The sequence below is a fragment of the Bombina bombina genome, chromosome 1, assembly GCF_027579735.1.
Source record: "Bombina bombina isolate aBomBom1 chromosome 1, aBomBom1.pri, whole genome shotgun sequence".
In the NCBI taxonomy this organism is placed as follows: Eukaryota; Metazoa; Chordata; class Amphibia; order Anura; family Bombinatoridae; genus Bombina; species Bombina bombina.
Window position 1 is genome coordinate 1,080,898,377 of NC_069499.1, and position 27,916 is coordinate 1,080,926,292.

General features: G+C 35.1%; 1 protein-coding gene across 5 annotated transcripts in view; it reads right to left on the reverse strand.

Moving 5' to 3' along the window:
• The window catches only part of NFATC2 (nuclear factor of activated T cells 2), a 273,373-nt gene that overhangs the window by 15,702 nt on the left and 229,755 nt on the right, over window positions 1–27,916 (reverse strand). The window contains exon 10 of one of the 5 annotated variants that reach the window (XM_053693551.1): window positions 13,228–13,315. The exons of the other annotated variants lie outside the window; for them this stretch is intronic. Coding sequence (XP_053549526.1) covers window positions 13,272–13,315 — 44 coding nt within the window. The 3' untranslated portion in view covers window positions 13,228–13,271. The remainder of the gene's footprint in view (window positions 1–13,227; window positions 13,316–27,916) is intronic. 5 annotated transcript variants of the gene reach the window in all.

Consider the following 27,916-nt stretch of genomic DNA (forward strand, 5'->3'; position numbering starts at 1 on the left):
CATGTTTATAAATAGTCTGGTGGGTGGGTTTTAAAGGTAAATTTCAATGACTTCCTAATTTATCTACCCAGGAAATGAGAGGAGTATTTAAATGGAAACTTTCTGAAAAACTAAAAATAGCTGCAAGGTAAAAGCAGTGGGTGTAATAACTAAAAGGGCTACTTCCTTTGTAAAAACGTTAAGTGACACTATGCATTTTTCAGAATGTGTCATCAGTTGTTCTCAGTGAGAACCAAATTACATATATTTAAAGTTTAACTCACATTATAATTCTGGTTAAAAAAACAAACAAAAAAAACATTAAAGGGACAACATAGTCAAAATTAAACTTTCGTGATTCAGATACAGTGTGCAACTTAAAACAACTTTCCAATTTACTGCTATTATCAAATCTGCATTGTTTTCTTGATACCCTTTGTTGAAGTTTAAATCTAAGTCGGCTGATAGGAACTCAGGAGCGTGCACGTTGCTTTAGCAGTCTATGGCAGCAGTGTTTACATGTATGCATAACATAGCTATAAACGATGTTGTAAATACTACTGCCAGATGGCTATAGATACATGCACACTGAGCTCACTTAAAATTACTATTTAACAAAGGATACCAAGATCACTAAGCAAAATTGATAAAATGGAAAATTGTTAAAAATGTCATGCTCTATCCAATCCATTCAAGTTTGCCTTTACTGTCCCTTTAATTTAGTAACTATTTGCTAAAAGTTCATATAGAAATAACACAGTAAGTCTGTATATAAATATAGAATTACTTTTGCTGTTACAAATTAACCTAATTATCTTACAAATTCCTAATGTTAATAATACACCTCTGTTAGATTTGAGCGTTCTGATGATGAGTAAAATATATATGTATAAAGTTACACATGAGAACTGCAAACATGAATAAACCTCAATAGTTCTAAAATTCTACAAAAATGTACCAGGGATTATAAATATATTTTTTAAATAAATAGGAAATGAGTTACTATTAAAAAATTAAATTTACTGTGAATACTATTTACATTTACAAATTTACAATAGTAATGCACTGCCTTTAACTCAAATCTGCAAATACATATGGTTAAAGGACTATTACAGTTGAAAAATGACATGCTCTAATTCATATGCGACCCTGCACCTCTATGTGTTTAATCTCTGTAAAAGGATTAAACACTTAGTAGCCCTACCAAGTACCAAAGGACCCTAGTCTACTTTGAGTAGATTAAACACATAGCACTGTAGTGTCACTGCTCTGAAAATTGCATGGTCTAATAAATTAGAACATTTTTTCATCTATATAAAGTCCGTAGCGCTGGGTACAATGATAGGGGTATGTGCAACTGCTTTTGTGGCAACAAATAGAGATTGCCTTCTATTCCAGAAAGGCAGCAAACACCCTTATAGGTACTGTGAATCTTCTATCACCATGCAACATAATAAGTACAGTAAAACAGAGAATGGTTTTCAGGGGCGCTCAGTAAGCTCAAAACGTTAGAGATATGGGTATGATCACATTAATAATGGGGACCTTAATAAGGGTGTTCTCAAATAATTATATATATATATAATTATATATATTTGGACTCTTTTCCTTCTTGAGAAAGCCTGCAATTAGGGTGAAACCGGTTGAAGCTGTGTTTGGAGAAAACTGTGTTTGGAGCAATACAAGGTGGTTTGACGCTGTGAAAAAAATCATAGCAGCTAAAGGTTTTTTCCTGAAAGAAAAGGATTGCCGTGAAAAACAAACACCTGAAATCAAAAAGTAAAGACACTTGTTCCCCTGCGTACACTCTGTACTAAAGAGCAGGAAGAAAAATTTGGTCTAAGGGATAAGAGACTTGCGCAAGTCTGAAAACATCCACCTGGAATAATTCTGACTGTTACCGACAAACATCAACTCCTGAGGGAAGATTACTTGAAGGAAGGGTAAGACTACCTGCATGGCAGGATTACTACAAAGTCTACCAAAGGTACTAATCATATAAAGATCCTTTAAAAAAAACCTCCCTAAGGCAAGTTCTAAAAGGCAACTTAAGCATTCAGTAGTTGGCCACTACTAAAGTTTATTGTCAAGGAGAAATATGCATTAGGAGAGACTTTTGTGTAATCGTTACATTTGGAGAGACTTTACATTTCTAAAATAACACGCAAAGTTACATATGTCAAAATAAGGGGCATTGCAACAAAATTACCATTTGCTAAAAGAGACTATACAGCTTTCTCTTTAAAAATAATATTTTTTTTGGTTAATTAAAGGTGGTAACGTTAGACCATCCTTTACTTATCAGTCCAGTAAGAAAACACAGAAGCCATTTTCTTAAAGCAGAAGTATATTGAAAACACTTGCATAAAGTTATAAGCTTAGTAATTTATTTTAAATATCTACGCATATCAAAGGTTTTCTTAGAAGAAAGTTTAATTGTTTGTTTTTAAAGGAACAAATTTGTCACAATAGATTTCAGTGAAAAATCTGCTAATTGTATAATTTTGTATTTTATGATTTTTATGTAATGTTTTTTAATAAGTAAAAGTTTTTTTTATAAAATTGGCAGATATTTTCAAGTTCTCTTCACTATATATTAGTAACAAAAATGTACCTGGTTTAACCATATCACAAATATAGAGGCTTTAAACTGAGTGTCCGGAAGTGTTTCAATGTGACATTATATTTATTTGGGTACAGATAAAATTTATAAACTTTAGAATTCACATTTAATGTTTCATATATTCAAAACTAATAAAGAACATAACAACCATTATGCAAATTTATAATAAACACGAATAAATACATAAAGGTGTATTTTTCAATAAAAGATAAAAAAAGAGTGATTTATCCTTCAATAATTTTTTTCCAAAAAGGAAAAGAGTCCAAATATATATATATACATTTGAATTTTTTGCTCTTCTGTAGATCATTCACGAATAAATACATAAAGGTGTATTTTTCAATAAAAGATAAAAAAGAGTGATTTATCCTTCAATAATTTTTTACCAAAAAGGAAAAGAGTCCAAATATATATAATTATATATATATATATATATATATATATATATATATATATATATATAATTATTTGAGAACACCCTTATTAAGGTCCCCATTATTAATGTGATCATACCCATATCTCTAACGTTTTGAGCTTACTGAGCGCCCCCGAAAACCATTCTCTGTTTTATTTACATTTTCTCTGTCCAGGAGGAGGACAGTATTTCGGGAGGCAAAAAAGTGTTTTAAGTCCAGCGCTTTATACACTATAAACCCTTTATTTTCTGATAATAAGTACAGTCTTGCAACCCTATGAGTGTCCACTCACCCCTAAGTTACCTCTCACTCAGTACTACTTTTTAAACTTTTTCTCAGTGGGTAGTCTAGCCAATCAGATTCTGTTCTAAAATCATTCAACATTTACATTTGTTCAAGTACAGTTTTGCCCCCTCCTATGAGTGTGTGCTCACCCCCAAGTCACCTCTATTTTTTTTTACTCAGTGGGTAGTATATCCAATTAGATGCCATACCACCTGCCTCATTCAATACTCACTCTCCTCTACTGTAGTAACACTGACTATTCAATAATGGGCAAAGCCGCTCTCCAGCACGTACAACCTTTTTATAAATAGTCAGAGGCACTACAGCAATAGTGTACACAGGGCACCCCTGGGAGTGAAAAACTGTGCTTTACTTACCTTCTAGTTCGCATGGAAATGTAAAAATAAACTATGTAGCGCATCAATGATCGTATTACATTGCAGGATTTTAGAATTTCTACTGTCCCTTTCAACAAGCTAAAGAGCATAATATATTTTTTTATTACAGCGTTTGTGCATCTGTTATCAGGTTGTTTTAAAAATGAGCTTTAAGGAATCTACCCCGTTGAAAGAGGCTCCGGGAGGAACATTTTAGAGATAGAATAAGATAAAAAATACATTAAAAGGGTGTTAGGAAATCTGGTGTTAAGAGAAAAATAATTAGAAGAAATTGTATTAAGAGGGAGTTAGTGTAGTAGGAGAGTAAAAGATGAAAGAAAATATGATGGAAAACAAGACATTAATGTCAATTAACTGAGAATTATAAAAGTATTATACCTGTCAAGTTCAGATCCCTCTGTCATGTAAAACTAATGCTAATAATGTCATAAGTGACATGTCTAATCCAAAAATCCCTGGTAAATAGAATTCTGTACAGTAGTATTAGCAATTTACAGAAAACATTAGGAGCACTTATAGCAACAGGAAATGTAAATTAACACAGAGGTCGGGAATAGAGCTCATATGGTCAAAAATATTAGCCTTTTTAAGAAAAACACAATTATCATGGCTGGGTATTTGTACTGAACTAGTGATCTCAGATCCTATCTGAATATGTTAAACTCTACCTGACTCTTTTTTTTTCTTTTTCAGAATTCAGAGAATTAATAAAGACTAACATTGCTGCTAAAATTATTAGACTAACGTATTAATCATTTTATCATAAATGTTTTCCTATTTTCAGAATCGAACCATTACTAATAGAATGCGTCCCAAAAAAATTACCCTTTTGCCCTTAAGTGTATATATATACTTTGTTAAATAGCCACAGCTTGTGTTGCTTAAATAAATATCTGGAGTAGTTGTATTCTTTATGTCTAATTATTATTAGATTTGTATAACAAAGATCATATTAGCAAGTCATTACCGGATCCAGTGTTCTCCTCAAACTGCAGTAATGCTTTGTGTAAAATGCATTTAATTTGTAGTTCAGGGTTTAAAATGATACTGAATTAATTGAACATTTGATGCTACTGTGCTGAATAAACAAGTATTATGTCCCCATCAGCTAGTCAGCCTTAGGTCAGCGCAGGGCTAGAGGAGTGTATGTGTATTACTGAATGAGGCAGGTGGTACGTAATCTGATTGGCTAGACTACCCACTCAGACAAAAGTAAAAAAGTACCACTGAGTGAGAGGTGACTTGAGGGTGAGTGGACACTCATAGGGTTACAAAACTGTACTTATTATGCATGATTTTAGAACATTCACTGTACCTTTAAGGGTGTTTGCTGCCTTTCTGGTTCAGAAGCAGTAGCACATATCTTATTATGAGGTAATTAAAGGGCAATTATAGGTGAAAAAGGATGTGCTTTAATTATGTAATTGAATCAGGTAGGACCACAGGAACCATGCTTAGTCCATACTTTGGACTATAGTTAACAGAGAATTTGAGGGGAGTCATTTGATTCTTATGCCCAGGTAGCACAATATCTTAAACTGGTCCTGGGACAGCTATGGCATAACTATGAAAACTCTGCTAATTTCAATTCAAAATGTAAAAATATATTTGCTAAAGGGACATGGAAAATTGTGCTTCATGATTTACACAGAGCATACAATTTCCATCTATTTTCAGATTTACATTGTTCCCATGCTATCGTTGGTTAAAGGGCATACCTAGATAGGTTTAAGAATGTGCATGTGTGTAGAGCACTGGCAGCAGTATTCCAAGGATGTTTTTGACAATTTTATACAATTTTAAGAATGAGATGGCAGTTGTGTTAAAAGCTGTCTTGTAAAACTGATGGGCATTCATATACCACAACAAAGGATACCAAAAGAACAAATTTGAAAATAGTAATTTTTATTTTTTTTAAATTGCATGTTCTATATTATTAATTAATAAAAAGTTATGAGTTATGGGTATTATGTCTCTTTAACCTTTTCATGCAAAACGGTGCTGTCATGTATGTTAGAAAAGATGTGAGAACATTGCCCTTGATACACATACTTGTTTGTTATATAATATATCTTAGCTCAACAAAAGTATTAATGTCCAACTAGCAAAGGTGTCTTTTTTTTAATTCTGCATACACTAGACACACTACAGTTTATAGTTTTTATAGATCTCATTTTATCTATTAGATTAAAGTTGCAGTGATTATTATATGCACTAGGAGCCTCTTCTCTACAAAGTACTTGAAACTGGAAATTATATTTTTATAGTAAATTTGCACTTATGTTTTTTTTTGGGAATAATCTTTAATAATTGCATGTGTGCCATGTTATAATTTAAGGTGCAAACCAAAAAAAAGTTTTTTAAAAAAAATATTTATAAAGAGTTTTGTCAGATTGCAATGGATACCAGTGCTAAAAAAAGGAAATCTACATTCAGATAACTTATATTTACTCCTCCACAATGCCGCTCATCAGTCAAATTATGGGAGAGTCCATTTTGGCTTTACTAAGCTGTATTTTTTTCAGACCACAGTGTCATGACTATATTTATGTTTATATAAATACCAGAGTTATAATACAGATGTATAATATTATGCTTTTTCCATACATAGTAATAAAAGACACATATAGAGCAATGCAGTTGGGCTGTTGTGAACAGCAATAGGCAGGTTTTGATTATTTAAACTCTGGAAATGTCATTGTGTACTGTTATGGGGGGTTTGGTTTAAGAATCACTTGTATATTGTATTGTCCCATTACCTGTTCTGTGTAATTTATGAAGAATTCTTTGGAGCATTTTATTATTACACTATTATCAGACCTCCCAGGTGTTCTTATTGGAGAGGGACAGTCCCAATTCTGAGCTCTGCCCTGATCTCCCTCTAAGGCAGGCGCATGTCCTGATTTGCAGAATTACATCAGACATGTCCACGAATCCCCAGACACCCCACCAACCACTAGACATTCCCATGATCCTGCCCACTATTCACCCATTACCTTGTCCTCTCCCGACATGGCCCTGCTAACAAAACATTAATGCCCCCTCCTGAGTCCCATATAGCTAGACACAAATGTTGGGAGGTGTATTATGACTCTTTAGAAGGATACTAAACACTTTTTTGCTTTTGTGTATAAAGTTATACTTCCTCAACACTCAGCCAAAAAAATATGATCTGTATCCTGCAAATCTTGCAAATCATACAGTTGGTTTAGGCAATTTGCAGCATTTTGAAAACCTAGGTTGCATATTTTACTTTTTGGCTTCTTCAGACAGTGTGGGATAAAGAGCAAATTTTACACAAAAGCAAGAAGCATTTAGTGTCCCTTTAAAGGAAATTTTGAAAGTAACACTCTTTTTTAATATGTTTGAGATTACTAATGCAAATAATAAATAAAATATTGATTGCAGGAACCTGATACCATTGACAACATAAGTCAGGTACCCTTTTAGATGCACTATCTGAAAATCATGTTTTCTAAAGGGTTCAATATTTGACTGTGAGCTATGATAGAAAATTGCTTGAACATTTGACATTTTAAATAAGTCAAGCTCCTTACCATTAAAATGCATGAACAACAAATAACTCCATATAGGTTTTTCAATTCATTATGACCCTAAATGGGCAATATGTATTTGGGTCCATTACAGGGTCAGCTGAATTTTTTTTACAAATTAGTTCGTTGTACAAATAATCTTTACAGGAGATCTTTTTATACTTAAAACATGTATACAAAGTTAATTTAAACCTTCAATTTTGATGTGCTGACTAATTTATCACTTGTTCAAAAAAATATTCATTAAATAAAAAATAATTAAAGGGACAGTCAAGTTAAAATTAAACTTTCATGATTCAGAAAGGGCATGCAATTTTAAACAACTTTCCAGTGTATTTTTTATCATCAAATTTGTTTTGTTCCCTTGGTATTCTTTGTTAAAAACTAAACCTAGGTAGGCACAAACTGATTTCTAAACCGATTAAGGCCACCTCTTTACATTACTGACTGTAACTAAAGAAGAAAGGGACTTGGGAATAATAATTTGGGGTGATTTAAAATTTGGTACACAATGCAGCAGTGCAGCCAGTAAGGCAGGTCGAATACTTGGTTGCATTGGGAGAGGTATAATTAGCAGGAATAGCAAGGTTCTTATGCCACTTTACAGATCGTTAGTTAGGCCACATCTGGAATATTGTGTACAATTCTGGAGACCACATCTTCAGAAAGATATAAATGAACTTGAAACTGTCCAAAGGAGGGCTACTAAAATAGTACACGGTCTAAAATATAAAACGTACAAAGAAAGACTCAATGACCTAAATATGTATAGTTTAGAGGAAAGACAGGAAAGAGGTAACATTATAGAAACCTTTAAATATATGAAGGGACTTAATAAAGTGGAAGCTGAAAGCATTTTCCACACAAAAACAAATGCCAAAACCAGGGGTCATAATCTTAAGTTAGAGGGTAGTAAATTCAGGAGAAATGTGAGGATGCATTATTTTACAGAAGGGGTGGTGGATTCTTGGAACAAACTTCCAATTGAAGTGGTAAACACAAAGACTGTAAAGGAATTCATAAATGCCTGGGACATGCATAAGGCTATCCTAAGAAAAAAGCAACATGTAATATGGGTAGACTTGATGGGTCTTTTTGGTTCTTATCTACCGTCAAATTCTATGTTTCTGTTTCTTATCTCAGGGCATTTTTACAGTTTTTCACAGCTAGACATCGCTAGTTCATGTGTAACATATAGATAACATTGTGCCCACTCCGTGGAGTTATTTAAGAGTCAGCACTGACTGGCTAAAATGCAAGTCTGTCAAAAGAACTAAAATAAGAGGGCATTCTGCAGAGGCTTAGATGCAAGGTAATCACAAAGGTAAAAAGTATATTAATATAACAGTGTTGGTTATGCAAAACTGGGGAATGGGTAATAAAATAATTATAATTATTTTTATTTTTTTAATGTTTTAGTAGACTGTCCCTTTTAGTTTCTCACCTTTTTTTTTATTAGAAATCAGAATATATTTTAATCTCAGATATTAAAAACAAAATTCCTTACAGAGTAAGGAACCCATTTCTTTATGTGAAACAAAATTAATTACTAAAGAAAAAACTGTCAATATGTTTCTCTTTTTGTTTACATGCATAAACAGAAATGTTTTTGTCACTTTAAAGATAAACATTTATAGAGTTACTCAAAAGATTTACTTGTTTTATTTGTTTTCCTAAAAGGCATCTGAACACCAAAAGATTAATTCCACTATGTATACTGTATACTATACAATTCAGAGAAAACTAAATAAAGTAATAAGCATGTCCTAAATAATACATATTTGGAAATGAAACATCTGTTAATAGAACAAAATTGAAATCATTTGCTGGGTAAAATCTAAAATAAAAAGTAAAAATAGTATCTAAAATTAGACTGGTAATGTGCAATGTTGTGGATTTCTTCTAATTAAATGGCCATAATACCCAAATGTTTAAACACTTGAAAGTGATGCAGTATAGCTGTAAAAAGCTGACTAGAAAATATCACCTGAGCATCTCAATTTAAAAAAGAAAGATATTTTACCTCAAAAGTTCCTCAGTAGCCACCTCCCATTGTAAAGGATTTCTAAGCAGCATTTTAGTATGTCTGTCCTGGGACTGCTGAAAGGATGAGCCTTGTGAACTCTCATCTTATTTCACCAATCAGGTAAAGGAAGCTTACTATGAAATCTCATGAGAGTTAAGTCAAATCTCATGAGATCACAGTAAGAGTTCATGACCTCAGCACTGCTGATGCTGATTGGCTGCTGTTCATTTCTTCCTTTTTTTTTTTTTTTTACCTGCAGCTGGGAGCAGCTGACTTTAACTTTTTACACAGAACTTACTCTGCTGAGCTGAGGAGATTGTGAGGTAAAATATCTTCTTTTTTTACATAGAGATGCTCAGGTGATATTTTCCTGTCAGCTTTTTACAGTTATACTGCATCAGTTTCAAGTGATTTAGCATATGAGTATTATGTCCCTTTAATGGATTTCAATTCTCTGCTTAGCACTATTTTGTTTTAAGTATATTTACTTAATTCAGGTTTTCTGATCAATGTGTTTTAACCCCTTCCATCCTCAGAGTACCTAATACAAAGTGGCCACTGACATCTTTAACTTGATGGTCATTTTCACACATCAGCATGATAAATGGCATTGCCATTGCAACTGATTTAAGCAAAAATGCAGATGCCAGCATTTCCATGGTCACATTTCACTACTTCAAGAGAAGATCTAGTGAACTATTTTAGAATATCTTGCAAATAAGCAAAAATCAAGTCTGCTAAAGAGTGGCAGTATAACTTTAAGACTCTAATTCATATGTTGGGAAAGATGTAATTAGTAATGGTTAATAAGTGTTCAATTTGCTGTATCCACTTCATTAGCCAAGGCTATCTGGAAGTATGGCCTTGGGAAAAGCCTGGCACTTCAGCAATGTTGTTTCTGGCTAAGCAGGAACTTAACAAATGTTCAAACACATCTGGGTAGAAATCCCACAAGGGTGGTCTTGGTGGAGATATTCTCAATAACTTCTGCTAACACAGCAAAATCTTTATGATGGGGTCTATGAAAGCACTGCTGTAGAATATATTGCAATGCCAAGATTTTACTTTGGGAAATTATTTAAATAAAATAGCAATTTCTCTCAACTCTATAGTATGCTTTTAATGTACACATTAATGTTTTAAAATTATGAGGCCAATAATATCTATTTTTTATGATGAAGTCAAATAACCTAAGAGGTACAGTTTCTCATAAATGTTTGAAGATTCTAGTCTCATATTCATAAGTGCATTGTGTCAAATACATCACTACTCTTAAACATAAAAATATAATACCATAAAGTGTACTTCTGTAGGAAGAACCAACACTAAAATACAATTATGAATTACAGTTGAATTTTATTTTTGTATTAATAATGTAAATCATATAACTACAAAATAAAGAGGGATACAACTAGACATTTTGATGTTAAATGTTTAAAATGAAAAAGAGCCTTAATACAATTTCTCTTGAAGGAGATGCAGTAGTGAAATAATACAATATTCTGACAGAATACAGCATTTTACTTTTGCAATACTGGTAAAGCTATGTTTATCGCTTCTGCAACATATTTTTTAAAATATAATCAAAATCTAGATTGTTATATTCTGATCAGAAATATCCTAGTGAAAACATTGCAGCAAAGTCACCCGATATTAATATATAAGGAAATATTTAATCTTTGTATGTGTCTCCATTTACAGTCTACATTGGAGAAAATAGTTATGAGAAACTGGAGAATCATAGTATGGTTATTATGTGTGTCTGTAGGTGTGTGTGTCTGTGTATATGTGTGTGTGTGTCTGTGGGTGTCTGTGTGTATGTATGTGTCTGTAGGTGTGCGTGTGTGTCTGTAGGTGTTGGTGTCTGTGTGTGTCTGTAGGTGTGCGTGTCTGTAGGTGTGCGTATCTGTAGGTGTGTGTGTGTCTGTGTATATGTGTGTGTGTGTCTGTAAGTGTGTATGTATGGGTGTGTGTGGGTGTCTGTGTGTGTGTATGTAGGTGTGCGTGTCTGTAGGTGAGCGTGTGTGTCTGTAGGTGTGTGTGTCTTTGTGTATGTGCGTGTATGTGTGTGTCTGTAGGTGTGAGTGTGTGTCTGTAGGTGTGCATGTGTGGGTGCCTGTGTGTGTGTGTCTGTAGGTGTGTATGTGTGAATTTTTGTGTGTGTCTGCAGGTGTGTGTGTCTGTAGGTATGCATGGGTGTCTGTAGGTGTGTGTGTGTCTGTAGGTGTGCATGTGTGTGTGTCTGTAGGTGTGTATGTGTGGGTGTCTGTAGGTGTGTGTGTGTGTCTGTAGGTGTGCATGTGTGTGTGTCTGTAGGTGTGTGTCTGTGTGTGTGTGTCTGTGTAGGTGTGCATGTGTGTATGTGTCGTATAGTAGAGCTGGTGCTGCTGCAGGAAACGTCCGCTGGGTAAGAGGGAAACAGACCCACTCTGAATAAGGGAAAGTATGGAGCCAGCCCAGAAAAGCGGTGGACAGCCGCAAAAAGGTACAAAACAAAGCAGGCATGTGTGTATGTGTGTCTGTAGGTGTGCATGTGTATGTGTGTGTGTTTGTATCTGTAAAGGCTGACAAGCTAAGATATTACTTAAAGGGACAATAAACATTATGTACATTTTATAAGCATTGCTGACCTGTTTGCACATGTGAAGCAACTCTTTAAGATAGCTGCAGTGTAATCTAAGTTCCAAAAAAATGCCACCCATAATTAGAGGGAGGTACATGAAATGTGTTTAGTGTTTAATGTCCCTTTAAAAGCTTAATATGTATGAGTAGTAATGTAGTATTGATGTTCTTCAGGGAGGTGCTGGCATATCTCCCAAGATGTATGGCTGGGTATCAGTATCAGGGACATAGGAGGTTGATGAGGTTTTGTCACCATTGTGGGTGGAGCGGTGTTGGGAGGGGTGGAATCATGGGTGGTTAGTGGGAGGGGTAGTGGGTGTGTGCAGGCAGTTTGTGGGCTGTTGATAGTGTAAATAGCTTAGTTTCTCCCTTATAATTATAGCTAACAGCAATGTACTCTGTTCCATCCTATCAAACTAGAAAGTGATCACAATATCAAAGCTTACTGACTAATTACTGCTAATTAGATGAATAACCTTAAACTGAGCAGAAAAATCGATTACAAATGCTATCAATTACAAGAGAGATATAATCTTCCCTTGTATAATAGATGTCTTACCTTCAAAAACGTAGATTCACTAACAGACCTCTCCAGTCTCTATAAACTTTCTGGTTTCTATGTTATGCTAAGGAGTCAGAATGAAGAAATATGATTGCTACAGTGAATGGATTCCAAAGCAACTGACAACGAGAGATTGGAGTGTGCCAACCTGTCTCTATTAGAAAGCCAATACTGCTACCACATGAATTCATTTTTCTTTATTCTTTTATCTATGTCTTTAGTTAAATATTCCCATCTTTTACCTGTAAAATGGTTTAAAATGTTCCTAACAAGCAAACAATACTTAGCATTTTTCCACACAATGTATGTTTTCAGTACAAGTTTGGAAAAACTACATCTACACCCAATTTTCTAAGTCATGCCAGGAGATATATTATTTTTTTCTAAAAGTAGAGTTTCTAAACAGTGATGTAAGTATAATTCTGTTTCAAAATGTTGAAAAACTGTAAAGCGGAGAATACATTAAATGAAAAAAGCACAAGCACATTCACATCAATCACCCAGGCCTAAAACTGATCACCATATCATCATGCTAGGGATTCTGGGTAGCATGCAAATTAAGGCATGCTAGTCAAGCATTTAAGCAGTATTTCAATGACTATTATAAGTATTGACACAAAAAAACAGCTAAAAGAAAATATGTTTATTTTTATAGTATCTTTTGTGGAAATGACAGACAAAAAAGAAGGCCAAAGATATTACATTAAAAAGAAGAAAAAAGTCAGAAAAACACACTACTGGAAAAAGGTTAAAATGCGTTACCTTTTACTTTGATTTCTTGAATCATAGATCACTGTCACTCTGTCTCATATTATGTTTTGTATCCAGCTAAGGTTTGTATCTATCAGCTCTGAAAAAGATTTGCAAAAACCAATTTTGAGTAAAAAAAAATGAAAACTACAACTTATGGTTGCTGTGTATCACACCGAAAGTGACAATTATAATTACAACTTTAATCTGGCTAAAAGTGAAACAAACATACTAGTAAATTAGCAGATTAAACCATTGTACCACACAGCCTTTGCAATATCATAAAGAACATTATTATGCCATTAGTATATTTCAGTGGATATACAACTAATTCTACATTGTCTTAATTGTAACCAATGCCAATAAAGGAAGAACGCTGGTAAACAAATAGTAATGTGTCTCTGTACAAAAAAATAAATTGCCCGAGATATCATGGAGCTGCATTGATTTGGAATTAAAATCCAAAAAGATCCTGGCTGCCATGCTTGTCGTGTGTTTTTAGATACAGTATAAGCCTACTGAAGGCACCGCCTGTATTGTAACAGGACTGCTGCATACTTAGTTTCACAGCCGCCAATGTTCGATACAAACGCAAAAACACTTACCAGTCACATTGGATTCGCTTATAAACTGAAAGAATACATTATCTACTAACACTTAACTCATTAACATGAGCACTAAGTATTTTGTACATGTGTAGAACATTTAGTGGCTGAGAAAAGGTAGTCTGTATGTAGTGGTTCTGGTAGAATACACAGACAGCACCACTTAAAGGAACATAATATCCATATGCTAAATGACTTGGAAGTGATGCAACATAACTATTAAAAAGATGACAAGAAAATATCTCTTGCACATCTCTATGTAAAAAAAAAGGAAGATATTTTGGGCACAATTTTATCTAATGTCGAGCGGACATGATTCGTTATAGAGAATCATGTCCGCTGGACACGGCTGCATTTATCATTGCACAAGCATTTCACCAGAAATGCTTGTGCAATACAGCCCTCTGCTAACTGGAGGCCAATTGGCCGCTAGCAGGGACTGTCAGTCATCCCAATTGTATCAGATGATTTCAGTCCGACACCTTTTAGGTGGAAGAGAGGAGCAGGGGCCTCAGAAGCAGCATCCGCTACTTGATAAATGGAGCCCTTTAACTTAAAATGTCTTCAGCTAACCAGAGTAAGTGCTATGCGATCCAGATCTACTCTTTTTACTCAGTGATGAGTTCACACTTTATTGTGATGTTGTGGGATTTCACAAAAATCTTGCAAGATTTCATAGTAATCTTCCTTAAAGGGATAGAAATGTCAAAATTTAAATTTGCATAGGTGCATTTCAATTTGAAATAGAAGCATTTTTGCAATATATTTCCATTAGCAAAAATTATTCTAGTAAAATTATTACTGTTTTTCAGCAGCATATGCACATATCCTGTGAGGGCCCGTGCACCATTATGCAAACACAATGAGGCCCATTTATCAAGCTCCGAAAGGACCGCTGCTCCATAACCCTGTCCACCTGCTCTGAGCAGACGGACAGAGATCGCCACAATTCAACCCAATCGAGCGGCCGATTGGCTGCGAATCTGCAGGGGGCGGCGTTGCACCAGCAGCTCACAAGAGCTGCTGGTGCAATGCTGAATACGGACAGCGTACTGCTCTCCGCATTCAGCGAAGTCTGTCGGACCTCATCCGCACTGTCGGATCACGTCCGACAGACCTTTGATAAATAGGCCTCTATGCGTGCTCAGAGAGCTGGCAGTGGTGTGTATTGCTTCTGAAGGCATAATGTTTGTCCTACAAGTTGCTGCTGACCCTCTGAGAAGTTGTGGTGTTTGGGCCCTCAAATGATATGTGCGTATGACAAAGAAAAACAGTAATAACGTTTATTAGAAGTATGTTTGCTAGTTGAATTATATTTAAAAAATGCTTCTATTTCAAATTAAAATTCACCTATGCACATTTCATTTTTGACCTTTCTATCCCTTTAAACTAAGGAGAGAAATAACTTGACTTTGCCTTCACATACTAAATGCCCTTCCCTATGCAACTCCGGGCACTAGCATCCTGATTGGCTGCTTAAAGTCCCTTTACAATTAGATGTGGCTTCTGCGGGAATTTTGAGGTAAAAAAAAATCTTCCTTTTTTTACATAGAAATATTCAAGTGATTATTTCTAGTTAGCTTTTAATATACAGCGTATGCTGCCAGTGGAAAACATTTTTAAAGTTATCTTTTGTTGAAAAAAATACCTAGGTAGGCTCAGAAGCAGCAATGCATTAATGGGTGCTAGCTGCTGATTGGTGGCTGCACATATATACCTCTTGTCATTGGTTCACCCAATTTGTTCAGCTAGCTTCCTGTAGTGCAATGCTACTCCTTTAACAAAGAATACCAAAGGAATGAAGCAAATTCGCTAATTTAAGTAAATTAGAATGTTGTTTAAAATCATATGCTCTATCTGAATCATGAAAGAAAAAAATTGGGTTTCATATCCTTCTAAAGTGAAGGTCAATTTTGACGAATTAGTGCAGGTTTTTAATAATCCTATTAAAAACAAGGGCACTTTAATTCATCAAAATTGACATTTCAAGCATTTTCTTCAAAAAATTACCTTTTAATCCTGAGAGCCACTGCAGTGCTTCCTCCGCCCGTCACTAGCCCTCTTCATGGGTCCAAAATGACAAATACAACTTCATCCAATCACAGCGTTCCCTCAGGCCTTGATCCCCTATGGGGAACGCCGTGATTGGAGAAAGCCAGATTCGTCATTTTGGACCCGCGAAGAGGGCTGGGGGAATCGATGGAGCAGCTTTCAGGATTAAAAGGTACGTTTTTGAAGAAAACGCTTGAAATGTCCATTTTGATGAATTAAAGTGCCCTTGTTTTTAATAGGATTATTAAAAAACGGGCACTTATTCGTCAAAATTGTGCTTCACTTTAAGTCACATTTCCAACAATTGTTTTCTAACTGACACATGCCACTAAAAAAGTTTTGTAATCTTTAAAAGCACATCAGGTTTTGTGAGTGAAATAATGGAATCTAGTAAATTATATTCACATGTATTTATTTTTTATTATTGTTCTCTGATTCCTACAGCAAAATTAGGAGGCTGGGTTTGTATGGGTGCAAATATGTGTGTATCTATATTATTTCAGTATTGTTCCTTAGGTTATTCTCCTATAAATCACAGTATAGCATTGGCTAGGCCAACCATGCATGACCTGAGATTACATCCAGGCTAAAAATGACTACATTACCATTGTCCTTAATTACTTATTTTGACAAACCCAGTGAGCTGTACTGTTAAAGAGGAATCATGTGTGAATTAAGTATATTCGTAAATATAGAAAGAAATATATATTAAATGTTGGAAATCAAATGATATTAGTTTTATATATGTATTTCCTGCAATCATTCTCCAATTTGCAGATGTTTTATACTATTTACATTATTTTGGTGGTTGGAGCAGAAAGTTTTGGACACTTCCAGCATACTCTATATTTCAATTGTGAATATAGTCATTTTCAAATATTATTTATTTAACATACATGGTAGAGTGAATTGTCTCTGCAGTGCTGACATAAATGATATACTTTAAAATAAAGAAGTAAAAAACATATCTATATATTTTTTTTAACAGAACAAATGTAAGCAAAAGTGTAAAACCGTAAAAAAAATAGCTGTTTTTTGTGGTCTTTTTAGAAATATTGTAGTGTATTTCTGACCTAATTTCAGCTCATAACACAAATATTTGCAGCTGTACAAATCACCTGAAATCTGTCTGGGTCCTGGTTAAAACCACTAACTACTTTCTGCAGCCAGAAAATGACAGCAGTTCAGTTCAGGAAATAATTAGCTATTCAATAATGGTGTAAGGTATTAGTGGCTAAGTGCAGACTGTTCTGTATGGGTACATTATACTGAATAACTGGTTCTTAGGCAAGGAAAAGCTTAAGTAGCAGGTATCCCAAAGTGATGAACAATGCTTAGAAGAAAAGCTACATTATGTTCCTGTAATACTGATATTAGTTTTCTTTTCACCCTTTTTGCCAGTAAATATTGTTCTCCTATTATTACTGTACTCATCTGGGTAAATGTGCTGATGTAAAATGTCTGAATATATGAATAGGATGGGTCCTTCACATCAAGATATTGTAGTCAAAATGAAAGTGTAAGGTCAATAGTGACCTGCTAACTCTCAGTGCTATAGTGGAGAAATGATGTGTCTTATGTAACTTTATATTTTTTTTTAGAGAGTGGAGGCAGATAAAGAGTAAAAAAAAAATATATATAATGTTAATAAGATTATAGTTATAGTTTCAATAAAATTACATTAGATCACATGTCCCTGTACATGGTGTGTGGTCCAATGATATGAGATCTTTTTAAGCTTGACCTCCCCGAGCAAGTGAATTTGTTTCACCCCTGAGTATTCAATGAATTTGTCCAGGTGGGTAGGTGTTATGTTATGCATAACTATTATACATAAAAATGTAAAATTTACAGGCAGAAAACTTACAGGCTAACCCTAATACTAATTGTTCACACAGGTAACACAAAATATTATATATAGTGTACATATTGATATATATTGATATGTATCAATAATAAACTGTCGCCAGAGAATGTTTGTCTGAGAAACTGAATATTTTTCAACTGCCAATGCACCAGTCTCACTTAATTTTCCACGTACAGTTTAACATTTGTGAATGGACAATTTATAATAAGTATCTGCAAAAATAAAAATCTCTTTTTAAAGTTTTGGTGTGCTAATATGCAACTGCATCTTATATGTCAAAAATACTTAAATTACACATGAAATGGAATAAGCACAAAGGGTACCGATTGCAATCATAAAACATAGTAACTCAAAGTGAATGATTTTATACTCAGAGGAGGAGAAGGTAATGGAATTCCTTAGAAATGGTCTTTCTTTGCTTATGCCTACAATGTACCATTTAAAGGGGATCGTAAACTGCCTGTAATTACAATCGTTTTCTCCAGAATTGCAATAAACTAACATACTGGGTGAGTTGCTACAATTGTTTTTCAACAGCCAAGCTTGCCTTATTTAGAGGAGCCAATCCACAGTAATTACTAAGTAATAAAAGTTTAACCACTATCATTATGTTAACAAGTATTCTATTGTTTTGTTGTTCTTATTTTATGATCTCTGCTGAAGCCTGAAAGGGACAGAAATGTTGCTTGAATTACAGGAAAAAGTAGCAAAACCAATAATAAAAGTTTTTTTGAAAAGTTCTTTAATACACATCATCAAATATGTAATATTACAATCTCAAAGGTGTTTACTGTCCCTTTAATATTACTGAAGAAAACACAGCAGGAAGGTGCAGGGGGACGTCTGAGAGGGTTATGTGAATGCTATTTTTTGTTTATGCCTGCAAACATGTCAGAAACCTGCATATACACACAGGGACAGTGCTACTGATAGTACTCTGCATAACAAATCAGGAGTTAAAGGATACAAAGAAAATGCAGTAAATTGGATAAAAGCATTGGAAAGTTGTTTAAAATTATTTTCTCTATCTGAACGTTGAAAGAAATAAAATGGGGTTCCATGTGCCTTTAAAGGGATAGGAAACTCATTGTTTGTCTTTCATGCTTTAGAAAGAGCATGGGGTTTTAAACAACTTTCAAATGTACTTCTATTATCTAAGTTGCTTCATATTCTTGATATCCTTTGTTGAAAAGCATAGCTAAATAGGCTCAGTAGCTGTCGATTGTGGATGCGCATAGATGCCTTGAGGGATTGGCTCACCCATGTGCATTGTAATTTCTTCAACAAAGGATATCTGAAGAATGAAGTAAATTAGATAACAGAAGTAAATTGGAATGCTGTTTAAAATTGTATTCTTTATCTGAATCATGAAAGAAAAATGTTAAGGTACATGTCCCTTTAAGTAACTTCTGGTAAACAGAGGATTTGGGGGATTTTGGCAGCCTAAAACATCACATAATTCTTTTTTGTGTGCAAAGTAATAGAAGGGAAGGCTCAATCAGTGTTTAGAGAACTTGTTCATTACTCTGTGGGTGTTAAAGTGTTAATCCAACATGCTGAGTAAGTGAAACTGCAGAAGTGGAGCAGTAATGTAATTAAATGTGAGTCTAACATAGTAAAATGTGATGCATTTTGATAGTTTACTTGAGACTGTAAATGCTTTGATGGTTTGCACATTTACTTGCACACACAAGTGTGACTTCCTGTTCAATAGCTAAGTTTAAAAGCTTTTTTCCCATCATTTCCTATCAAGGGATCAGATAAGCAAAAAGCATTGCCCACGCTAATGGTTTATAATAATAAACTACATCGACCAGCAAGTGGGAAAGTGTGATTTACAATAAAACTAAATGGACTTTCCCTCATCTTGTCATTTTCACACAACTCAAATACTGTATAAAACAAACAACAAAATTTGCCCAAACCCCAAATAGGGTTTTTATCTGAGGTAACTGGGTTGTGAAAGTATAAAGTGATCTGGTTGTCTAAAACCTAGTTTATTAAATGGTGCCACACGCACCCCTTAGATCAATAGTGGTACTCCAGGTTTTGCCAAGATTTAGAAAAGGTTAATAATATAGAGATTGTATATTATAATAACAGTAAAGGTGACAGATAAAGTGTTATAGTGAAATGTTACATAAAGTATTGCATGATCACTTTACCAACTAAAATAAATCATAAAGAACATCAAAAGGTAAAGTACACCAATAAATGATCCGGTTTAGCAGTGCCGTAATGTGCCAGACACAGTATGGAATCTGAATAAACCTGATTAGTAGACATGTGCGACGTTAAAAAAATTGTTTAGTTTTCATTAGTTGAATAAATAATTTTGTTTTGGCAAATTAGTTTAGTTAAGTTTAAAAAAAAAAATTGTTTTGGCAAGTTTTAATTGGCCAATAGGAATGAGAGCTACTTAAATCCTATTGGCTGTTCAAATCAGCCAATAGGATTTAAGCAGCTCTAATTCCTATTGGCTAATTTTAATATTTCAGCCAATAGGAATGCAATGGTACCCCAAAATAAAAGGGGTACCTTGCATTGAATCCTCAGTGTGCAGCGATCACATAAAGAGGACCTCCACGTTGGACCTCCGCACATCAACCGCTCCGCCTCTGCAGGGATGAAGAAGATGCCGGTCCCGCAATGGATGAAGATGGAGCCGCCTGGATGAAGATACTTCACCAATGGGATGAAGATCTTTCGCCGGACTTCAGCAACTGTGAGCACCGATTTTGGGGTTAGGGTTTTTTTGGGGGGTGTTTTTTATTAGCTTAGGGCTTTTAATGGGCCGAAAAAGAGCTTTAAAACTCATTAGAATAAGAATAATTTTTATTATTTTGGATATTTTTTTTTCTTTTTTGTAATGGTAGTTTTTTTATTTTTTGTAATTGTAGTGTTTATTATTTTTTGTAATTGTAGCTTTAATTTTTTTTGCAATGTTAGGTTTTTTATTTTTGTAATGTAAGGTTTTAGTGTAAGCTTAGGTTTTATTTTTGTTTCACGGGTAAGTTTGTATTTATTTTAACTAGGTAGTTACTAAATAGTTATATTGTAGTTAGCTTAGGTTTTATTTTTACTTCACAGGTATGTTTGTATATATTTTTAAATAGGTAGTTAGTTAATAATTGTAACTTTAATTTAGGTCTATTTTAATTATGTTAAAGTTAGGGGGTGTTAGGTTTAGGGGTTAATATATTTTAATATAGGTTGATGCGATGTGGGGGCTGGTGGTTTAGGTAATAGGTTAAGTTAGTGTTGGCGATGTGGAGTGCGGCAATTTAGGGGTTAATAGGTTTATTTAGTGTTTAGTTAGTGTTAGCAATGTGGGTGTACAGTGGTTTAGGGGTTAATAGGTTTATTTTGTGTTCTAGTTAGTGTTGGCGATGTTTGAGAACTGCGGTTAAGGAATTAATAGGTTTAGTCAGTGTCGGTGATGCTGGGGAACTGCGGTTTAGGGGTTAATAGGTTTAGTTAGTGTCGGTGATGTTTGGGAATGGCAGTTTAGGGGTTAATAGGTGTAGTTAGTGTTGGCGATGTTTGGGAACTGTGGTTTAGGTTTTAATAGGTTTAGTTAGTGTCGGCGATGTCGGGGAACTGCAGTTTAGGGGTTAATAGGTTAAGTTAGTTTTGGCAATGTTTGGAACGGCGGTTTAGGGGTTAATAGGTTTAGTTAGTGTTGGTGATGTTGGGGAACGGCAGTTTAGGGGTTAATAGATTTATTTTGTGATTTACTTAGTGTCGGCGATGTCGGGGAACTGCGGTTTAGATTAGAACAATGAAAAATTCCGAATATGAATAAAGAATGGATCCGAAAATTCGGAAACTGATTTATTCATTTTTTGGAATTTTTCAGGATTTTAGTTATGGTGCCGATTCGGAAATCCGGATGCATTTGAATCTCCAATTCGGCCAAAATTCGGGCGAAAACTAAATTCGTCTTAAAACGCTTATGTCTACTGATTAGCTGAGTATGGAATATCACGTATAGAGAAGTGGTAACACAAATATGTACCTCACTGAATGCTGATCCCCCCAACCCCCAGAATAATTATCTGTATATTTGAATTTTGTTATGTTTCTAAAGATTATCTGCAATTAAGAGTAGTCAATGTTAAAATAAATATATGAATTTAGAAAGAGCAATCTGACTTTCATATTTTTTAAATGTTTATACACCCAAAGCTAACTTTAGAAGATCAACAGTGTCCTGACTTTTTTTGTTACCTGTCTGTAATATTTACATTTGTTGTGGCTAATGGCATTGAGGAGAAATATTATATCTATAAGAATACTTAAAGAAAAAATACTAAAGATTTAGGAGACAGCAACAATCAGAGATTATAATTTATCATTAGTAATGTCGCGAACTTAAAATTTTCAGTTGGCGAACGCGAACTTCCGCAACTGTTCGCGAACGGGCGAACCGGGGCGAACCGCCATTGACTTCAATAGGCAGGCGAATTTTAAAACCCAAAGGGACTCTTTCTGGCCACAATAGTGATGGAAAAGTTGTTTCAAGGGTACTAACACCTGGACTGTGGCATGCCGGAGGGGGATCCATGGCAAAACTCCCATGTAAAAATACATAGTTGATGATGAGTCTGGTTTTAATCCATAAAGGGCATAAATCACCTAACATTCCTAAATTGTTTGGAATAACGTGCTTTAAAACATCAGGTATGATGTTGTATCGATCAGGTAGTGTAAGGGTTACGCCCGCTTCACAGTGACAGACCAAACTCCCCGTTTAACGCACTGCAAACAACCGCAAACAGTCCATTTGCACAACCGCAAACTCCCCATTTGTACAAGGTTGGATACCAAGCTAGCCATGTCCCGTTCTTTGTCCTCACTGATGTCATTGAAGGACTCTTCCTCCACCCAGCCACGTACAACACCAAGGGTCCCCGAAAGGTGACAACAAGCCCCCTGGGACATCTGGTGTGTTTGGTCTTCCACCTCGTCAAAGCCACCTTCCTCCTCTGACTCCTCTTCTTCAGACTCCTCTCTCTGTGTTGCCTCTCTCTGCTTTATTATAAGGTGTGTTAAGTAGTACTATTCCTATCAGTTTAATTCCTCCAAAAAGTCCAAAAAGTTTATAGTTTTTTAAATGTACACTTACACTACTATTAAACAAGATATGAGTGGTGGCACTGGGCAAGTGGGCACAGTATACGCTGTGAGCCTGACACAAAAAAGCAGACTGATGTTTCACAGTCCAAAAAGTTTTTTTTTTTTAAATGTACACTTACACTACTATTAAACAAGATATGAGTGGTGCCACTGGGCAAGTGGGCACAGTATATGCTGTGAGCCTGACACAAAAAAAGCAGACTGATGTTTCACAGTTCAAAAAATTTTTTTTTAAAATTTACACTACTGTTACACCAGATATGAGTGGTGGCACTGGGCAAGTGGGCACAGTATACGCTGTGAGCCTGGAACACACGCTGGCAGGCAGGCAACTTTAATTAGATTACACAAGCAGACTGATGTTTCACAGTCAAAAAAGTTTTTTTTTTTTTAAATTTACACTATTGTTACACCAGATATGAGTGGTGGCACTGGTCAAGTGGGCCTGGCACACACGCTGGCAGGCAGGCAACTGCAATTAGATTACACTAGCAGACTGATCTTTCACAGTCAAAAAAGTTTTTTTTTTTTTAAATTTACACTACTGTTACACCAGATATGAGTGGTGGCACTGGGCAAGTGAGCCTGGCACACACGCTGGCAGGCAGGCAACTGCAATTAGATTACACAAGCAGACTGATGTTTCACAGTCAAAAAATATTTTTTTTTAAATTTACACTACTGTTACACCAGATATGAGTGGTGGCACTGGGCAAGTGGGCCTGTCACACACGCTGGCAGGCAGGCAACTGCAATTAGATTACACTAGCAGACTGATGTTTCACAGTCAAAAAGTTTTTTTTTTTTTAAATTTACACTACTGTTACACCAGATATGAGTGGTGGCACTGGGCAAGTGGCTTGGCAGGCAGGCAACTGCAATTAGATTACACAGGAAAAAAAAAAACAGACTGATGTCATAGCCCTAAAAAGGGCTTTTTGGGGTGCTGTCCTTACAGCAGAGATCAGATGAGTCCTTCAGGACTGTAGTAGACACTGAATACACTAGCCTAGCTATCAATTTCCCTATTAAATCACCAGCAGCTACACTGTCCCTCCTTTCACTAACAATGCAGCTTCCGAATGAATCTAAAATGGCTGCTGTCCAGGAGCTGGGAAGGTCTGGGAGGGAGGGTCTGCTGCTGATTTGCTGGAATGTGTCTGCAGACTGTGAGATACAGGGTCAAAGTTTACTCAATGATGACGAATAGGGGGCAGATCGAACATCGCATATGTTCGCCCGCCATTGCGAACGCGAACAAGCTATGTTCGCCGGGAACTATTCGCCGGTGAACTATTCGCAACATCACTATTTATCATCTAAATTTGCTGATGGAAACTGCATGCTTAAGAAGCATTAAAACAGTCCATATGCTTTCTTCTGTCGATATGGGCAGGTTTGACAGTCCTCCTGAGACTATCAATAGCAGCATACAACCAATCAAACTCAAGCCATACAACATAGCCATGGCAATATACATATATATATATATATATATATATATATATATATATATATATTCAGCAGAAACTATAAGTAGCAAACAAGCAGAATTATAGAATGTTTCAGTACTATGATAGAATCTATTCCAGATGTTTGATGAAATTCACTTTGAACCCAGACATCTGTGGAGGGAAACAAGACTTCAGCCATGATTAAAATAAAAAAAAATCTGTAACGGTTGTTAAAATGAAAATGAACTGTGCTCCTTGTTTGAGGTGTTATACAAAGAAGGTACCTGTTTTGAAATGAGGGTTGAATTTTATAAAGCGAGTTATTGAAACCTGCTGAAGTGATTACAAAATAACATGCACCTGCAAAATAAAAATATATATATGTAATGCAAAGCTTTTTATATAGATTGAATAAAATGAATATTAAGACTACATCGAATCAGAAAAAAATGCTGCAAATTAATCTTGTAAAAGATGTAATTTAAGGCACGTAGCCAAGAATTGTAAATAGATGTTTATATTAAACAGTGTTTTAAAATTGGCTACTCTAGGGTTTTGTGTATCTTTTAATGTAGGACTGTTTCATTTTTTCACAACGGGAAAAAGAACTTGCCATGTTCCAGTTCTTGGGGTTGGATAAGAGTTAATGAATTAGAGCTTTTTTTTTTTTTGCTCCCAATGTCATACATGCTTGTCATGGCACAGTTGCATGGTACAGTTGCATGGCACAGTTGCATTGCACAGTTGCATGGTACAGTTGCATGGCGCAGTTGCATGGCACAGTTGCATGGCACAGTTGCATGGCGCAGTTGTATGGCACAGTTGCATTGCACAGTTGCATGGCGCAGTTGTATGGCACAGTTGCATTGCACAGTTGCATGGTACAGTTGCATGGCACAGTTGCATGGCGCAGTTGCATGGCACAGTTGTATGGCACAGTTGCATGGCACAGTTGCATACCTTTTCATGATTTTTGTTTTGATCTTGTGAAACCACTTTCATGATAGCAGTGTTGCGTTGCACACCCTAATTGGTTATGATAACATCAAACCACCTCTTCCACAATAAAGTTGCACAAAGCTCCAACACAGTCTAAATGACTGTGCCCAGCAAGATACAGTAAGATCAATTCTTGTGACTGTTTTTGCTAGATCCAAGGCATGGCATACTCACTACTTATTCCAAACTTACTAGACCTATCAGAACTGATAACAGGAAAGATGAATTGCTTGCCTCAGTCCTGCTAAACCTACAGCTACAGGTTTGCTGTAGTGCAGTAAGCAGTCATACAGTATATATGGGCTAGTAACTTTTAACCCCTGACTACTAAACTATAGTGATATTTTTAATCACCCACAAAATTAAACACCCCTCTCAAATAGTATGTGCCTTATTTATGAAGCTGCAGATACAGCTTTGGGGCCTGAGAAATGCGTGCTTGAGCGATCGGTCCTAAAATGCTAGTTTATTATCTACAGTCTTCTTAACCTTTCCTCCGCCTCAAGCCTGGCAGAGTTAAATCATCACAATCAGATACAATCAGGATGAGTGACAAACCCTGCTCTCGGGATATTGGTTGAGCAATAGCTAGGGGCGCAGCAGCATAATCACTTGCCCTAGCAATAATAACAGCCCACTTGCCTTTATGGCAGGTGGGCAAAGTTCCCAGGACTATATGTGACTATATGTCTAGAGTGTGTGTAATCTGACTTCTACACACACACTACAATTAACATGACATGTCTTAAAGGGACATTATACACTTGTTTTTTTGTTTTTTTTGCATAAATGTTTTGTAGATGATCTATTTATATAGCCCATAAAGTTTTTTGTTTTTTTTAAATGGATAGTTTTGCTTATTTTTAAATAACATTGCTCTGATTTTCAGACTCTTAGCCAAGCCACAAAGTTTTAGGAGAATACCGACGTATACCTACTCCAGCTTGCTTCTGTTTGTGTAAAGGATCTTTACATATGCAAAGGAAGGGGGAGTGTCTGATATTTCCCACTTGCAGTGGGTGTTCCGGTAACCTTTTAAACAGAGCTAAACTGGGAGCTTCTAAGTAAGTTTTTAAAAGGTTTTATACTGGATTTTTATATCAGTATATGTGCATATTATTCTTTATAGTAGTGTATTACTACTACATGCTGCAGCTATATAAAAATTGGTGTATACTGTCCCTTTAACTTATATTTTTAAACCTTTATATATCCTCAACCACATTTTTAACCAAAAAACACCTAGTAAACAATAGAAAATATCTGTATGCCACATTTCATAAAGATTGTGTGTAATTTATTTCTTTTTTTTGTTTTTTTTTGCTGTAGGTTTGGCTAAACATTTTTAATGTTAAAAGATAGGGAAAAAAATACCTTATATTCAGTACTTAAAACTGACCACAAGAAAGAAATTTGTTTATGCAACAGCTTGATAACAGAGTTTAAAATTAAACAGTCTGGGGAACATAATAGCTGCACAATATATGTATTTGATATGTACATACAGATTCGGACAAATGCAAAAAAATCACTAGAAAAATCTTAACGCGGCCGACATTTTTTTAGCATGACATACTTTTAATGGATAGCACAGTGTGCGCTATCATGGCTCATATTACAAGCAGTAAGTTATGTGTTGGGCTCAAGCGCAACACATAATAGCACTGAAAAATGGAGTGCTCTTGGTGTCCTGAAGTAAAGTGTTAAGGCTTTGCTATGTGTATAATAAAACACATGTATAATATATGACATTTTTCACTCATATTTACACATAATAAATACAAACTAAAGGTTTATTATTTAAAAAAAAAAAGGTTTTAACAGTGATTTACAGGGATATTGTATATGACAAGATGTTGGACTGGGAAGGGCTCAAAGGTGTATATGTTTGTCTGTGTATGTGTGTAGATATGTATGTATGTATATATGAATGCATATGTACATATGTATGTGTATAAATGTATGTGTGCAGTGTTTTAAACATATATATCAATAGATTAGCATAGTTTAAATGTTACTGAAGAACTCCAATGTTTTATCTTCAGTTTAGCGCACCTTAGGCTTAGTGTATCTTTGGCTTCTCGCTTAAGTGATAGTGTGAGTTTTATTTTTGATTATGTGAGGCATTTAGCACAGCTAAGCTATCAGATTTCCAGAAGTTAGTGTGCCCTATGCTTTTGTTTGAGCGCTAATATATTACTTTGAACTTGCCATAGTAACCCTTTGTTTCCCCTATATTAAGTTTTGATCCCACCTCAATACATTAATTTCTTTAGAATTTGAATATGTACATTAAAGCACAATAGAAAGGGATAATAGTTAATACCAAGTTTAAAAAAGCATTACAGGAGAAAGCAATGTATTGGAGTGCATGCCAACATACCACTTAACAATCTATCCAACAACTTGTACTATCAGGTAAAAGTTAAGACATAAAACAATGAGCTAGGTTATCAATTGCGCTTATTTTATAATATAGCCTCCGCAAAGGCATTAGACACATAGGTAAAATCTCTGTTTTTGGCAGATAATGATTTCTGAACAGTATTCTCAGTGTATTTTTTCACTGATCACAATCCTAAAAT